The following is a 17675-nucleotide window of genomic DNA, read 5'->3' on the forward strand; positions in this document are numbered from 1 at the left end:
TCATTGGAGCTCAGCGCTCAACTTCGGGCCGGGACTCAGCAGGGGCCTACCCACACCATCACTCGCCGGTGCGTTACGCCCGGTGGGGACGGCAGCTCGCCAAGGCTTGGCCTCAGGGCCAGCCTTCAGCTTGTAGCTCTAAGGACAAGCCCACCGTCCTCGGTGCCCACGGCCTGAGTTCGGTCGGGAGCTCTCCCAGGGTCTCATACCCACCGTCAAGAGGCCCCTGGGACAAGCGCACCATCAATGGTGCCATGGGCACATTGTTGGTCGGGAGCTCTCCTGGGGACCACACGAGCGGACAAGTCCGCGTGCGGCGGTCGAAAGAGAGCCTTGCCTCCTTGGTCCCCCCAGCCTGCGAAAGCCGCACAGCGGGGGGGTTATGCCGGTTCAACACGCTCACAGGGCACGTCAGTAGGCGGAGCCCGCGTAAAAAACCGGCAGGGGGGCATAGCCTCTTCTGTCCTGCCCCCCCCCCATTTTCTTCCCCAACCAAGATACCGCGTCAGAACCCGGTACCCAACAATTTACTCATGACCAAGGGGGCGGGTTCCGCCCCCTTCGGCCACAAGAGACCATCTCTGTCCAGCAGGCTCGATGCCTGTGAACGTCTGTGTTCCCCGTCCCCATGGTTGCGGCGCACCCTCCAGAAGGGATACGCCCTGCAATTTGCCAGGCCCCCGCCCAGGTTTGACGGGACCCACGATACGGCCGTGGAAGGGGAGTCCATGGACATACTCCACAAGGAGGTTATTTCGCTCCTTGCCAAAGGGGCGATCCGCTCGGTTCCCAAGGCAGAGGTGCGCTCGGGTTTCTACCACAGGTACTTGTCGTGCCCAAAAAGGACGGCTCCATGCGTCCAATTCTGGACCTTCGGCGTCTCAACAAGACGCTGAGGAAGTTCCCGTTCCGAATGCTCTCCTTTTCCCACCTGTTCAACGCGTTGAGACAGGGGGATTTCTTTACTTCCGTGGATCTGAAAGATGCATTCTTCCATGTCCACGTGGTCAAGAGGCACAGGAAATACCTGAGGTTCTCCTTCCTAGGGAAGGCTTACGAGTTCTGTGTGTTGCCTTTCAGCATGTCTTTGAGCCCGCTAACCTTCACGGCATGCATGGAGACAGCCTTGGCCCCCCTCCGCGCGAGGGGGATTCGCATCTTCCTTTATCTCGACAACGCTCTTATTATGGCCGACTCGAGGGTCGGTGCCACAAAACATACCAAGGTGGTGACCGATCACCTACAAACCTTAGGGTTCTTGGTGAACTGGAAAAAGAGCTGCCTCGCCCCAGAGCAGACGGCGACCTTCCTGGGGCTCGAGTTAAACTCCCGGGCCATGCGAGCCCGCCTTTCACCGGAGCGACAGGCTCGGACGGTGCGGACAGCGAGGACATTAAGTCTGTACTCCTCGGTGTCAGTGCATCAGTGCACAGTCATGTTGGGCCTGATGGCCTCGGCACTGCATGTGCTCCCTCTGGGGAGGCTACACATGCGTCCGTTCCAAATCTGGTTCCTCGGGTTGCGCTTGGATCCGGCCAGGGACCGTCATCGCAGGGTTCCTCTGACAGGTCAGGCCCGCCAGGCGCTGGCCATGTGGGCAGACCCCCGTTACCTCTCGAGGGGCACTCGATTGGGCCCTGTCCCGCTCAGGTTAGTGATTTGCACCGACGCCTCCCTCTGGGCTTGGGGTGTGGTGTGCGAGCATTTGTTGGCAAACGGCCAGTGGGAGGCTCAGGAGGTTCGCCACATAAACGTGCTAGAGCTGGAGGTGATTCGCCTGGCTCTGCTTCACTTCCAGCGGATCATACATGGACGCCATGTGCTGATTCGCTCGGACAATATGGCGGCGATCGCCCACCTGAACAAACAGGGCAGTGTGCGGTCGAAGGCGCTGAACTAGTTAGCGGCGGAGATTCACCTGTGGGCGTATCCCCGTCTCCTGTCAGTGTCGGCGGTCTATCTGCCGGGACGGCTGAATTACGGCGCCGACCTGCTGTCTCGAGGCTACCCCCGTCATATGGCGTGGTGCCTCCACCCTCAGGTGGTGGAACAGATTTGGGCCAGGTTCGGTCGTGCCCGCGTCGATCTCTTCGCATCGCGGCGCGCAACGCACTGCCCATTGTGGTTCTTGATCCAGGAGGACAGTCCCCCGTTGGGACACGACGCGTTAGCGAACGCGTGGCCACGGGAGGGGCTCTATGCGTTTCCACCGATCCCCCTGATCCGTCAGGTGTTGGACAGGGTGAAGGAACAGCGCCTCCGGCTCATTCTAGTGGCTCCGTTCTGGCCCAGGCAGGCATGGTTTGCGGACCTGGTCTCCCTGGCGCAGGGCCCGCCTTGGGCGTTGCCGGTGTGGGCCGATCTCCTTTCCCAGGCGGAGGGGGAGGTGTTCCACCCCTCCCCAGGCAGGTGGAAGCTAGCAGTCTGGCTCCTGAACGGGACCAGTTGCTAGCCCAGGGCTTGCCTGATAATGTGGTACGCACTATTCAGAGTGCTAGGGCTGCTTCGACCCGCACTCAGTACGCGTACAAGTGGCGGGTCTTTTCGCGTTGGTGCACAAGTAAGGGTGTGGATCCAGTGAACTGCAGTGTGCGACCAGTTCTCTGTTTCCTTCAGAGCTTGCTTGACGCGAGTCAGTCCCCGCAGTCGCTTAAGGTGTACGTAGCCGCGATCTCGGCTTGCCACATGGGAATTGAAGGGAGCCCCGTGGGGGCGTGCCCTTTGGTCTCGCGCTTTATGAAGGGGGCGCGTAAACTGCGCCCGCCGTCGCAGTGCGTTTTTCCCCCAAAAAAAACGGTTACGGTGCTGGATGGTCTAACGGGTCATCCGTTTGAGCCCTTGGACTCCGCCGATTTAAAGGTTCTGTCCTTAAAGACCGCGCTGCTGCTGGCTTTGTCGTCAGGAAAGAGAGTCGGTGACCTGATTGCCCTCTCGGTGCAGCAGGCCTGTATGGTTTTTGGGGATGATGGGCGCAGGGTTACGTTGCGACCTAACCCGGCTTACCAACCCAAGAATATTAATGCCAGCTATAGGTCTATGGTCATAGACTTATCGGCATTCTGTCCCCCGCCGTTCAGTTCGGGTGAGGAGAGAGGCTTGCACATGCTGTGCCCCGTAAGGGCGCTCTCGGCCAGGACGCGTTCTTCACGCATTACAGACCAGTTGTTGGCCTGCTTTGGGCAAAAGGCCCAGGGCGGGCCCCTTTCCAAGGATCGCTTGTCTCACTGGATAGTGGAGGCGATCGCATTGGCATACTCTGCTGTGGGCAAGGTACCCCCGGAGGGTATCAAGGCGCATTCTATGCGAGGTGTTGCGACATCCTCTGCGTTGTTGCGTGGTGTTTCGGTGTAGGACATGTGTGCCGCGGCCTCATGGTCCTCTCATCACACATTTGTGATGGGCGCAGGCGTGATGGGCGCAGGCGTCGACCAGGAAGCCCGCTTGTCGCAGTAGCTCGTTCGTTTTCGTGCTCTTTGTATTTATATTATTAAGATCGCTCTTTTTCTAACACTTAACGTGTGTATATATTGTGTAAATAGTGTATCCGACAGTAACCATGTGGTTCAGAGGAATTTTTACCTTATTTTTGACCTGTTTACTCCTCTCGGAATGTTTCGCATGGGGACATCAGCTGGAGCCCACACATGGGGCTATTGTTTACAGCAGGGAACAGCTGCTGGGGCCATGCTCGCCGGCCGGCGAGGCGGTATCGGCGCCGCTTATTCCGGAGGAATTAACAAGAAACGCACGGCGTGGAAGGAGGGGGAGAGGCAGGAGAGCGAGGCAAAGGAAAAACGAAGCAAGGAGGGAACGTAGAAGATTCAAGCCAAGTCTCCCCTCTCTGATTATGGGCAATGTAAGATCGTTAGCGAATAAGATGGAGGAATTAACAGGTCTGGCGAGGACACAGAGAGAATTTCGAGAGTGCAGCTTAATGTGCTTCACGGAATCCTGGCTAAATAAAGATATCCCGGACTTTAATGCATCAATTGATGGATTCCAGACGATACGAGCGGATCGGGACAGCACCTTTCTCAGCCATTCTCGTAAACAATAGATGGTGCAATCCGGCTCATATCTGCATTAAAGAACGCTCGTGCTCACCGGACACGGAGTTTTTAGCTGTGGGACTACGGCCATATTATTTACCAAGGGAGTTCTCTCATGTGATTGTTGTGGCGATTTACATCCCCCCTTCCGCTAATCCGATATCAGCGTGTGACACTATCCACAACGCCATTGCTGGACTCCAGACTAAGCATCCGAGTGCATTGGTACTGATATCGGGGGATTTTAACTCATTGAGTGCCAATGACGACAGTTGTCGTCAATTCGAATACTAACGTAGAGTGCCAAAGACGACGATTGTCGTCAATTGCCTTTTTTGACGGTGGGACGTGGATCAAAGCCTTATGTATGTCCTGTACAAATATTGTAGCTATTGAAGCTGTATAACCTATTTTACGGACTCATCAGGTGGCGACAGTGCTCTCCAGATGTCCGAAATATAGCCTGAAAAAGCCCCCTGATCAAAGAGAAACCGCTCATGCTGCAGCCCAGAGCCATGTAGATTGCTCTGGCTGCAACTGACGGTGCCTGGCAACAGCAGTCAATCCGCGCACACAACTGAGCTCCTCTGCCTCTGTCTGTCTGTCTGCATAGTTTCTTCACACGATTAGCCGCCAGAAAGGCAGCACCCAACGCCGAAGTGCCAACCCTTTCCCTGCAGTCCGGCTTGGCATTTCCTTGTCGCGCTGCCTGGGAGGTGGCGCACAAAAAGCACTCCGAAAATAGACACTGGGTGCGTGAGGCTGTGTGTTACTAGTGTGGGGAGGAGTTTGTAGCTGAGGGGGGGAGAGGGGGGTGGGACACCCAGGGCAGCACACAACTACACCACGTCACTACATCAGAAAATATTAGCTAGAGTCAGTGAATGTGCTTGAAATGCTGCATTTCACAAAAGGCTGAATATCTCAGCTTCTAGATAGAAATGCCTGTATTTGCTGTTTTTGACCTATCTTCTCCAGCTGATAACTAAAGAACGGAAAATGGTATCAATAAACTTTTTTTTGCTGATGATACAATAGAGTCTCCTTGTTCTTTTTGCGTGTTCGGTGTTTACATAGTAATATCACACAATATTCTGTGGGCCTCGAGAAATCACTGAAAACGCTCTGAAACTCTGGCACTGGGAGCGTCCGTTCTCCAAAAGTGGCTGGCACTCAATGAGTTAATCACGTGACTATGACGAAGACACTGCCCAACTTTAAACAGTACGTGAGCTGTAGCACTAGGGGCGACAGAACTATAGACCTGATGTACGCGAACGTGAAGGATGCGGCCTACTCTTCGTCACCCCTCCCCCCGCTCGGCCGCTCCGACCACAATCTAGTCTTCCTCAGATCCAGATATACCCCGATAGTGAAAAAACTGCCTGTGACCTCTAGGACAGTGAGGGTATGGTCAGAGGAAGGAACGGAGGCTCTTAGAGCCTGTTTTGAGACAACAGACTGGCAGGCACTCTGTGACCCACATGGTGAGGATATCGATGGGATCACTGAGTGCATTACGGACTACATAAACTTTTGTGTGGATTGCAACATACCCACAAAGGAAATAAAATGTTTCCTGAATAATAAGCTCTGGGTAACTAAAGACATCAAGGCCATCCTAAACGCCAAGAAAAGAGCATTTAGGTCGGGGGATAGAGATAGGATCAGAGCCATCCAGGGGGAGCTGAAGGTGAGCATCAGAGTGGCAAAAGAGTGCTACAGGTCGAAGCTTGAGGCGAAGCTCCAGCAAAACAACATGAGGGAGGTGTGGAGAGGTGTGAAAGCCATTACTGGCTTTAACAAAACGGGGGGCGGGGGGGGTGGGGGGGGGGTTGATCGGGCCAATGAATTGAATTTGTTTTTCAATAGATTTGATACGGCTGGCCCGGGGGCCCCCTCCCCCGACTCTCCTGACTGCAGTATACAAACAGCAGCCCCCGCCACACGGCTCTCCCCCCCCCCCCTCTCTCTCCCTCTGGCTCCGGCTGATGGCCCACCTCCCCCCCCCCCTCATCCCCCAGGCTATACCCCGTCACCCAGTGACGAGGCCTCACCCCCCCTCCCCCCCCCGAAGGGCTTCAGAGCTGATGATGCCACCCCCCCCCACACACGCTGACCATCACAGCGGACCAGGTGAAGAATCAGCTTATGAGACTACACACAAGGAAAGCGGCTGGCCCGGATGGCGTCAGCCCCATGGTGCTCAAAGCCTGTGCCCCCCAGCTGTGTGATGTTCTACAACATCTACAACAACAAGAGCCTGAGTCTCCAAAAGGTCCCCGTGATGTGGAAAATGTCCTGTATCGTTCCTGTACCGAAAAAGCCAAGACCCAGTGGCTCCAACGACTACAGGCCGGTAGCTTTGACGTCCCACATCAACAAGACCCTGGAGAAACTCGTCCTGGAGCAGCTCAGGCCTATGGTCAAACCATCCCTTGACCCCCTCCAGTTCACCTACCAGCCCCGACTGGGAGTGGAGGACGCGGTCATCTACCTTACCAACCGCGCCTACGCCCACCTTGACAACCCGGCCAGCACTGTGAGAGTCATGTTCTTCGACTTCTCCAGTGCTTTCAACACCATCAGGCCGGCTCTACTGGGTGAGAAGCTGACGGCGATGCGAGTGGATGCCCCCCTGGTGGCCTGGATTGTGGACTACCTGTCTGGCAGACCACAGTATGTGCGCCTGCAGAACTGTGTGTCAGACAGAGTGGTCAGCAATACGGGAGCACCACAGGGGACGGTCTTCTCTCCCTTCTTCTTCACCATCTACACCACGGACTTCACCTACCAGACAGAGTCTTGCCACCTTCAGAAGTTCTCTGACGACTCTGCGATTGTGGGATGTATCAAAGATGGTGACGACGATGAGTATCGGGATGTGGTGGCCAACTTTGTCACATGGTGTGAGCAGAACCACCTGCAGCTCAACGTGTCAAAGACAAAGGAGCTAGTGGTGGACCTGAGGAGGGTCAAGGCTCCGGTGACCCCTGTTTCAATCCACGGGGTCAGTGTTGACATAGTGGAGGATTACAAGTACCTTGGAGTGTACATTGACAATAAACTAGACTGGGCTAAGAACTCTGATGCACTCTACAAGAAGGGGCAAAGCGGTCTCTACTTTCTGAGAAGGCTGAGGTCCTTCAACGTCTGCCGGACCATGCTGAGGATCAAGTCAAGTCAAGTCAAGTTTATTTATATAGCCCTAATTCACAAGCATGTCTCAGAGGGCTTCACAGAAAGTATGTCTAGCTGATTCTAGCTAACACAACAGTAACAAGAATATACAGAATAAAGATAACATTTGAACAATTGATAATATAGAAAATATAGAAATGAAGAGAGAGCAGAGGAGAGAGCAGGAGAAGGGGGAAGAGCAGGGGGAATGTGAGAGAGTGATGGGGTGGGGAGGGAATGGGAGATGTTGGAGGGTATAGGAGGTGGGGAAGGAGCAAGAGGAGAGAGCAGGAGAGGGGAAGGGGGAGGGGTGTGGGGGAGAAGAGAGCAGGGGGAGGGAGGAGGTGGGGAGAGAATGAGAAATATAGACGCACATCTTGCAAACGGACATATGTCAATTTCTAAGCAACCAAACTATGCCTAATTTAATTGGCTGCAAGCCTTTAGTAGTGAGTCCTTTTGCCAAATAAGCACATGTTCACATATAGAGCTTATGGGTGCCTTGCTTTAGGGAAGAGTGGGTGCCATGCTTTGAATAGTGGCTAAAAACTAAGAGCATGGGTGCCATGCTTTAAATAGTGGCGGAATATTGCCATGCTATGCCATGCTTTAAATAGTGGCGGAATATTGGAGGGGATAGAGTGGGTGCCATGCTTTGGAGTAAAATGTGTACTATGCTTTAGAGTAGTGGGGGAAGGGGGGAAGAGGAAGAACACCGGGAAGAGGAGAAAGCAGGAGAGTGGAGGAGGGAGGGAGAGCAGGGGGATGTGAGGGAGGAGAGGGGGGACGTGGGGAGAAAATAGGAAATGTGGAGGAGGAGAGAACAGAGGAGGAGAGATGAGGGTGCAGGGGAGGGAGAGCCAGGGTAGAGGTAGGGTCTAGGGTTGGGGGAGGGAGTATGATACGGGCCCGGATTAGGGCGAGGGTGGGGAGAAATGGGAAATGTGGAGGAGGAGAGAACAGAGAAGGAGAGGTGGGAGGGTGCAGGGGAGGGAGAGCAGGGGGAATGTGAGAGGGAGGAGAGGACAGAGAGCAGGAGAGAACAGAGAAGGAGAGGTGGGAGGGTGCAGGGGAAGGAGAGCAGGGGGAATGTGAGAGAGGGAAGAGGACAGAGAGGAGGAGAGAACAGAGAAGGAGAGGTGGAAGGGTACAGGGGAGGCAGAGCAGGGGGAATGTGAGAGGGAGGAGGTGGGGGGGAAATGGGAAATGTGGAGGAGGAGGGAACAGAGAAGGAGAGATGGGAGGGTGCAGGGGAGGGAGAGCCAGGGTAGAGGTAGGGTCTAGGGTTGGGGGAGGGGAGGGGGTAGGATACGGGCCCGGATTAGGGCGAGGGTGGGGAGAAAATGGGAAATGTGGAGGAGGAGAGAACAGAGAAGGAGAGGTGGGAGGGTGCAGGGGAAGGAGAGCAGGGGGAATGTGAGAGAGGGGAGAGGACAGAGAGGAGAGAACAGAGAAGGAGAGGTGGGAGGGTGCAGGGGAAGGAGAGCAGGGGGAATGTAAGAGAGGGGAGAGGACAGAGAGGAGGAGAGAACAGAGAAGGAGAGGTGGGAGGGTGCAGGGGAGGGAGAGCAGGGGGAATGTGAGAGGGAGGAGGTGGGGAGAAAATGGGAAATGTGGAGGAGGAGGGAACAGAGAAGGAGAGGTGGGAGGGTGCAGGGGAGGGAGAGCCAGGGTAGAGGTAGGGAGGGAGTAGGATACGGGCCCGGATTAGGGCGAGGGTGGGGAGAAAATGGGAAATGTGGAGGAGGAGAGAACAGAGAAGGAGAGGTGGGAGGGTGCAGGGGAAGGAGAGCAGGGGGAATGTGAGAGAGGGGAGAGGACAGAGAGGAGGAGAGAGGCAGAGAAGGAGAGGTGGATGGAGGAGGATGTTCTATGAGTCGGTAGTGGCTAGTGGCTTCCTTTATGCTATTGTGTGCTGGGGCAGCAGGCTGAAGGCAGCGGATGCCAACAGACTCAACAAATTGATCCGTAATGCCAGGGACATTGTGGGGCTGGATCTGGGATCTCTGACTGCGGTGTCAGAGAAGAGAACATTATCCAGGCTACGCTCCATTATGAGCAATGACTCGCACCCACTCCATGGCGTGCTAGTCAAACACAGGAGTACATTCAGTGAGAGACTGATTCCACCTAGGTGCAACACGGAGAGGCACAGGAAATCATTCCTGCCTGTGGCCATTGGTCTATTTAATGCCTCTCTTAAAAGAGCACCTAGGAGACGCTCAGTCTCCCTGAGACTGAGCCAGCCGATAGGCTAACTGAAAAAAAAAGTGCCTGGCTGAGGCACGTGTAATGTATAGGGCAAGCCGAATAATATATGTTCAATGTGCAATAAAGACAATTGGCACGTAAGGTATTACTTACTCTTCGTATTTGCTTACTTAGACGTAGACGTACTCCACTATTTTGCTCCTATCGCATTTAATACTGTTTACCCCATGCTATGTTGTGTTCTTTCTTCTTTTATTCTGCTTATTTTATTATCGCATTACTACTGTGTATTTTATTTTATGCTATGTGTGTTATGTGAGCGAGCTACTGTAACTTGTCCCAATTTCCCCCCGGGGATCATTAAAGTCTTTCTGATTCTGATTCTGATTCTGATTCTGATTTGTTAGGTACTACAGTCTCGACGTGTCCGGTTCGCAATTCGCGCACGCGGTGCTGTCGGTGGCAAGGGAGTAGTATCATTGCCACTCTAATATGTCAGACGGTCAGGCATGAACATTGCCATACGGCCGTGGTTTACCGGTGCCTTTCGGGTCGCCCTGTGGGGTGCTCCCGGCAGCATGGTCGGTTGAATTAAGGCACTAGTGAGAGCTTGAGTTCGAAACGAAGTAAAACGTTAGGGTTGTGCTACAACCCGGGTTTTACGAGTGATAACGAGAGCTCTCACTACCCAGCCTTGCTGCGTCGGTGCGTCGGATCTCAGCTGGCTGGAAGAAATGAGTGGCGGACCCTGGGGCTGACAGGATGTGACGTAGTCACGTGGGTGAGGTGGGTGGCCACGTCAGCCCCAGGGGGGCACCACGCCACCTACGGGTGGGTGGTCGGTTTTAATGAAAAGTAATTTTGGAGCAAAATGACAGTCTTCCATAGTGCTGCGTACGCAGCGTTGTAGGCACTAGTGAGAGCTCTCGTTCTCACTCGTAAAACCCGGGTTGTAGCACAACCCTAACGTTATACTCATATTTGAGTTGTGTTATAACCAGCTTTCTTTCGGGTTTATACATCTGCGCATGTACACGTTGCGGGAGAGAGAGGCAGCTGGAGACGCACGCTGCTCACTCACTCACGGGCCCCCTTTCTGCTTCTTCTCCCCGGCCATGACGCACCACAGCCGGCTTGATGAGATGAAGGTGAGCAGCATGGAGCTCCTGCAACAGGCGTTTCCCAACCTGCTGCCTCCCCGTTGCTGCACTGCTATGTTGTAATGTGGATACAGGAGATGACGAATATTTGTCTCGAATTGCGAATAGAACGACGTATTAATAAAACGCATTGGACTCAGTGTGCAAGCCGTCATCTGTGTGTGACGATTTTTTTTAGATGACGGATTAAAAAGATTTATACGAACAAAATGTAGCCTACTCAGCTGTTCAAAACACAAGTTATCTGCCACTAAAGACCTTAATTCTCTCCATTTTCTGACAGCTATTATAATCCAAGAGTTCATACGGAACTTGGAAAAACTGCTTTTAACTACTGTGCACCTCATACATGGAACACCATTCAACAAACACTAAAACTCAATGCCCTGGTATCTTTCGGTCAGTTTAAATCTCTGATCACCAACCATTCCACCACCATAACCTGCACTTGTTTTGGTTGACTGTACACACTTTATATTTTTACCATTGTTTATGTTTGCATTTTGTACATTTATTGTATTTATTATGTATGTATTTCTTTACTCGACATCATTGCAAATGAGGCTTGTCCTCAATTAATTTTCGAGTTTAAATAAAGATTGAAAAAAATTCAGTTGGGTCAAGATCTGTATCGTTCATGTTATTTGACGGGCTTCAGCCTGTCTCTGCTCTATGCTTGGTAAAGTTGGAAATATATGACAGATTCACACTTCCAAAGCGACGCCTCCCTAGTTAGACAACAAGATACAAACTAATTTTCACCTAAACCATCCTCCGAGCCGGACAAAGAAGTAATGAAAATGTGATTTTGCATTTTGCAAATACTTTTGTTTGATTGTGGAATTACCGCTGCCTTCTGGAGAGAAATCCGACTAATTGACTGAATCATGTAGACCCGGGTTTTTCCTATTGTCGGATTATTAAAGTGCATGTAAACGCAGAAATCAGATTACTAAACTGATTATTCTCAGTTATCCGTTTATTGTTTGCATGTAAACACACTCATTGTCTCTGCTGCAGCACCTGGATGGGGCTCCTCCCCTCTCCTATCCATGGTGGGGTCTATCGTACAGTTCCAATCACCTGCCATAACTCAAATCTTCTCCTCTCCTATTCACGCTATGTAGCTCCGCCCAATTGATCCAGTTGTGTTATGACTTCCTGTTCAAAACACTTTCTATTTGACCTGCTCACTAGTACTGTACTGTCACAGGAAGTGTCAACACAATAGGAAGTAACTGGCTGAGCCCTGTGTTGGAACATAAGGTGAATGGAGCTCCTGCCTTAGGGCAGCAAACAGCACCTCTCTCTCTTCCTATAAGCATCAATGTGAACAAAAACAAAAAGCTTGTTATGAATGCAGCCTCTCACCACCAACAGCTGCCCTGATGAACCTCCTTCTGTGACACAATAGTGACCTCCAGCCCTTTGCTTGACATATTCCAATCATAACTAAGCCCCTTTTGCCCTGCATGGTCTCTGGTGCTATTGATGTTAAGTGTACCAAAGAGAGAAAGAGAAAGAAGGAGAGAGAGGGAGAGAAAGAGAAAGAGGGAGAGAGAGAAAGAGAGGGAGTGACAGAAACAGGGAGGGAGAGAAAGAGAGGGAGAGAGAAAGGAAGGGAGAGGGAAAGAGGGAGGGAGAGTGAAAGAGAGGGAGGTAGAGAAAGAGGGAGGGAGAGAAAGAGAAAGAGAGGGAGTGACAGAAACAGGGAGGGAGAGAAAGAGAGGGAGAGAGAAAGAGGAAGGGAGAGAGAAAGAGGAAGGGAGAGAGAAAGAGGAAGGGAGAGGGAAAGAGGGAGGGAGGGAGAGTGAAAGAGAGGGAGGTAGAGAAAGAGGAAGGCAGAGAAAGAGAGGGAGGGAGAGAAAGAGGGAGGGAGAGCAAAAGAGAGAGAAAGAGAGGGATGGAGAGACAGAGAGGGGGAGAGAAAGAGAGGGAGTGACAGAAACAGGGAGGGAGAGAAAGAGGAAGGGAGAGGGAAAGAGGGAGGGAGGGAGAGTGAAAGAGAGGGAGGTAGAGAAAGAGAGGAAGGGAGAGAAAGAGAGGGAGGGAGAGACAGAAAGAGAGGGAGGGAGAGCAAAAGAGAGAGAAAGAGAGGGATGGAGAGACGGGGAGAGAGGGAGGGAGATAAAGACTTTTGATGTTCCTTTAATGAACAGTCAACTTATCCGAAAAAACAGAGTGACCTAACAATGCCAAAAACTAAACAAACTCAATGCCTCGCCACACACACACACACACACACACACACACACACACACACACACACACACACACACACACACACACACACACACACAGACAGACACAGCAGGGATTAAAAAAAAACTTGCCACCAACAAACCCCACAGATGCAATGAAAGCAAGGTTAACAAAGCCACACCGGCTACTCACACTCAAATACAAATGTGCAGACTGCCCCCCTCAGCCCCTCCTCCCCCACAGTGCAGACTGCCCCCTCAGCCCCTCCTCCCCCACAGTGCAGACTGCCCCCTCAGCCCCTCCTCCCCCACAGTGCAGACTGCGCCCCTCAGCCCCTCCTCCCCCACAGTGCAGACCGCGCCCCTCCTCCTCCACAGTGCAGACTGCCCCCTCAGCCCCTCCTCCTCCACAGTGCAGACTGCCCCCTCAGCCCCTCCTCCCCCACAGTGCAGACTGCGCCCCTCAGCCCCTCCTCCCCCACAGTGCAGACTGCCCACTCAGCCCCTCCTCCCCTACAGTGCAGACTGCGCCCCTCAGCCCCTCCTCCTCCACAGTGCAGACTGCCCCCTCAGCCCCTCCTCCCCCACAGTGCAGACTGCCCCCTCAGTCCCTCCTCCCCCACAGTGCAGACTGCGCCCCTCAGCCCCTCCTCCTCCACAGTGCAGACTTCCCCTTCAGCCCCTCCTCCTCCACAGTGCAGACTGCCCCCTCAGCCCCTCCTCCCCCACAGTGCAGACTGCGCCCCTCAGCCCCTCCTCCTCCACAGTGCAGACTGCCCCCTCAGCCCCTCCTCCTCCACAGTGCAGACTTCCCCCCTCAGCCCCTCCTCCCCCACAGTGCAGACTGCGCCCCTCAGCCCCTCCTCCTCCACAGTGCAGACTGCCCCCTCAGCCCCTCCTCCTCCACAGTGCAGACTGCCCCCTCAGCCCCCCCCCCACACAGTGCAGACTGCAGCCCTCAGCCCCTACTCCTCCACAGTGCAGACTGCCCCCTCAGCCCCTCCTCCTCCACAGTGCAGACTGCCCCCCTCAGCCCCTCCTCCCCCACAGTGCAGACTGCCCCCTCAGCCCCTCCTCCCCCACAGTGCAGACTGCCCCCCTCAGCCCCTCCTCCTCCACAGTGCAGACTGCCCCCCTTAGCCCCTCCTCCTCCACAGTGCAGACTGCCCCCCTCAGCCCCTCCTCCTCCACAGTGCAGACTGCCCCCCTCAGCCCCTCCTCCCCCACAGTGCAGACTGCCCCCCTCAGCCCCTCCTCCCCCACAGTGCAGACTGCTCCCCTCATCCCTCCTCCCTCACAGTGCAGACTGTCCCCCTCACCCCTCCTCCCCCACAGTGCAGACTGCCCCCTCAGCCCCTCCTCCCCCACAGTAAAGACTGCCCTTCTCAGCCCCTCCTCCCCCACAGTGGAGACTGCCCTTCTCAGCCCCTCCTCCCCACAGTGCAGACTTCCCCCCTCAGCCCCTCCTCCCCCACAGTGCAGACTGCCCCCCCCCCCACAGTGCAGACTTCCCCACTCACCCCTCCTCCCCCACAGTGCAGACTGCCCCCTCAGCCCCTCCTCCTCCACAGTGCAGACTGCCCCCCTCAGCCCCTCCTCCTCCACAGTGCAGACTGCCCCCTCAGCTCCTCCTCCCCCACAGTGCAGACCGCCCCCCTCAGCCCCTCCTCCTCCACAGTGCAGACTACCCCCCTCAGCTCCACCTCCTCCACAGTGCAGACTGCCCCCCTCAGTCCTCAAACACTGTTAACACATTGAGTGCCAGCGACGCCATATGGCGTCATTAGAAATTTACCGTAGGCTGCCAGCGACGCCAAATGGCGTCAGTAACTCCAAATTGTTTTTTTGACGGGGGGGTGTCGATCTAAGCTTCTTACATCGCCTCTTACAATATTGTAGCTATTGGAGGTCTATAACCTATTTTACAAACCCCATTAGGTGGCGACAGCACTCTCCTGATAAGAGAAAGTGTAGCCAAACACACAGAAGAAGTCGCTGGGGAAAAAGGAAATCGCATCGCATCCGTCCGTATGCATCGACATGCATGAAGCCAAACGCCAGTGCCTGTGCCCGCAGCAGCTGCATCCGCTGTCACAACTGAGCACCTCCGTGTCCGATAGCAACAGCAACCTGCGACAGCACATTCGCATAATCAGTCTTATTATTCTCAACTGGAAGCATTGTGGCCCGTGACAAACACACGCGGAACCAAAAAGCTGGATGTCGCGCACCATTCACTGTGTGTGCAGCAGCAGAGAGCCACCAGACACATAAGACACACCCAGGAGGAGGCGTGTGCAGTTGAGGGGGGGGGGGGGTGGGGCACGCAGAGCACGCAGAGCAGCATACACTTCACCCAGACAGACCCAGACATCAGAAAATTAGCTTCAGAGTCAGTGATGTGCTTGAAATGTTTAATTTCACAAAAGGCTCATTATCTCAGCTCGTAGAAAACAAGGGCTGTTTTTGGTTCAATCAAGCTATCTTCTCCGGCTCATAACTAAAGAACGGAAAATGGGATCAATAAACTTTTTTTTGCAGGTGATAGAAGAGAGTCTCATCGTTATTTGTGCGTGTTCAGTGTTTACATAGTAATTATTAAAGAAATTATATGACTGTTTTAAAATGCATTGCGGCCTATGTGGCACAGCAAGCAACCTTTTGCCCAAGGGCCGTGGCACTCAAAGTGTTAAAAGCCTCCACATCATTATTCATGATATCATACATGTACTCCATCCTGAGGTGAGCTGTGACCGTCCCCCTGACCACAGAAAGACAGAAAGAGGTGGAGAGAGAGAAAGAGAGGGGGAGAGGAAGAGAGAAAGAGAGGGAGGGAGAGAGAGAGGGACAGAGAGAAAGAGAGGGGGGGGGGGGAGGGAGGGAAAGAGAGGGAGAGAGGGAGAGAGAAAGAGAGGGAGGGAGAGGTAGAGAGAAAAATAGAGGAGTAGAGAGAAAGAGAAGGAGAGAGAGAAAGAGGGGGAGAGAAATAGAGGGAGGGAGAGAAATAGAGGGAGAGAGAAAGAGAGAGAGAAATAGAGGGAAAGACAGAAAAATGGAGAGAGAAATATAGGGAGAGAGATAATGAGGGGGAGAGAGAAAGGGAGGGAGGGAGGGAGAGAAAGAGAGGGAGTAGAGAAAGAGAGGGAGAGAGAGAGAAAGGGAGGGACAGAAAGAGAGGGAGATACAGAAAGAGGGGGAGAGAGAAAGGGGAAGGGAGATGGAGGGAGGGAGAGAAAAAGAGGGAGAGAGAGAAAGACATGGAGGGAGAGAAAGAGAGTGAGAGACAGAAAGAGAGGGAGGGAGAGAAAGAGAGGGAGAGAGAAATAGAGGATTAGATAGAGAAGGAGAGAGAGAAAGAGAGGGGGAGACAGAAAGAGGTAGAGAGAAAGAGAGGGAGAGAGAGAAGCAAAGTGACAGAAAAAAGAAGTAGAGAGAGAAACAGTCTGTGTGTGTGTGTGTGGGGGGGGGGGGGGGCGTTGACGTGATTGGCCACTGCAGTGTGATGTCAGGTTGTGTTTCTCCAAAAGTGTAATGTGTTCCAACTTTTCGGCTGCAGACCCCATTAAAGTGTGTGTGTGTGTGTGTGTGTGTGTGTGTGTGTGTGTGTGTGTGTGTGTGTGTGTGCAGGCTGTCAGGCTGTCTGCTCACAGAGGAAGGCTGTGCTTCTCTGGCCTCAGCTCTCAGCTCCAACCCCTCCCATCTGAGAGAGCTGGACCTGAGCTACAATCATCCAGAAGCCTCAGTGAAGCTTGGACTGGAGGATCCAACCTGGAGACTGGAGACTCTCAGGTATGAAGAGACAACATCTGCTAGAAGGCTGAGAGTCACACACATTTTCTCTGTCACACTGAGAAGATGAGGAATATGTTTCATGTTTAATGGAGGATATGAGTGGAAATCCTTCATATTGAAGCTTATTAAATGTTTCCATCATTAAAGAGAATCTGCTGGTCTGACTTCTTCTCTGTTTATTCCTCCAGGGTGGAACATGGTGGAGTGCAGAGGTTGAGACCAGGTCTGAAGAAATGTAAGTGTGTATTTTATTTAGTTTGATTCATAAAAACAAAGCAACACATTCAACTAGTGAGAAGGAAAGTGCATCTACAGCACAGTCTGTGACGTCCATTCATTCACATCCTGTGAGTCAGGAAGATGGCTGACATGTGACATCATCAAACTGCTGAGAAATGAACTGTCAATAAATCAACAAACAAACAAACATGTTTATTAAATGAGAAGCTGCTGCTGTAACGAGTCTTGTTGTCTCATCAGATGCCTGTGATCTCACACTGGACCCAAACACAGCACACAGAAACCTCCTCCTGTCTGAAGACAACAGAAAGGTGATGAGGGTGTGGGAGCAGCAGCCATATCCTGATCACCCAGAGAGATTTGACAGCTACAGGCCTCAGCTGCTGTGTAGAGATGGTCTGACTGGTCGCTGTTACTGGGAGGTGGAGAGGAAAGGAGGGGTTGATATAGGAGTGACTTACAGAGGAATCAGCAGGAGAGGACGGGGTGTTGACTGTGAGCTTGGAGGGAATGAAAAGTCCTGGAGGCTGTACTGCTCTGATGATCTTTACACTACCCGGCACAATAACAGAGGCAAAGACATACCTCTCCCCTCCCCTGTCTCTAACAGAGTCGCAGTGTATCTTGACTGGCCTGCTGGCTCTCTGTCCTTCTACACAGTTTCCTCTGACAAACTGATTCACCTCCACACTTTCCAGTCCAAATTCACTGAATCACTTTACCCTGCGTTTGGGTTTAACTCTGGTGCCTCCGTGTCTCTGTGTCAGATAGAGGAGTGATAGAGAAACACACTGTGACCAAACACAAACACCTCAAGTCAGAATAGTGTTTGCATGCAAGTT

At 53.1% G+C, this 17675-nt stretch overlaps 1 protein-coding gene across 1 annotated transcript in view; it reads left to right on the forward strand.

Annotated features, from left to right (window-relative positions):
* Positions 1–17675, forward strand: part of LOC310776778 (uncharacterized protein) — a 58588-nt gene extending 40913 nt beyond the window's left edge. The window contains exons 14-16 of the mRNA XM_083636955.1: positions 16429–16590; positions 16782–16828; positions 17074–17675. Of these exons, the coding sequence (XP_083493081.1) occupies positions 16429–16590; positions 16782–16828; positions 17074–17612 (748 nt within the window). The 3' untranslated portion in view covers positions 17613–17675. The remainder of the gene's footprint in view (positions 1–16428; positions 16591–16781; positions 16829–17073) is intronic.

This window comes from Poromitra crassiceps (genome assembly GCF_964638095.1).
Source record: "Poromitra crassiceps genome assembly, chromosome: 5".
Classification (NCBI taxonomy): Eukaryota; Metazoa; Chordata; class Actinopteri; order Beryciformes; family Melamphaidae; genus Poromitra; species Poromitra crassiceps.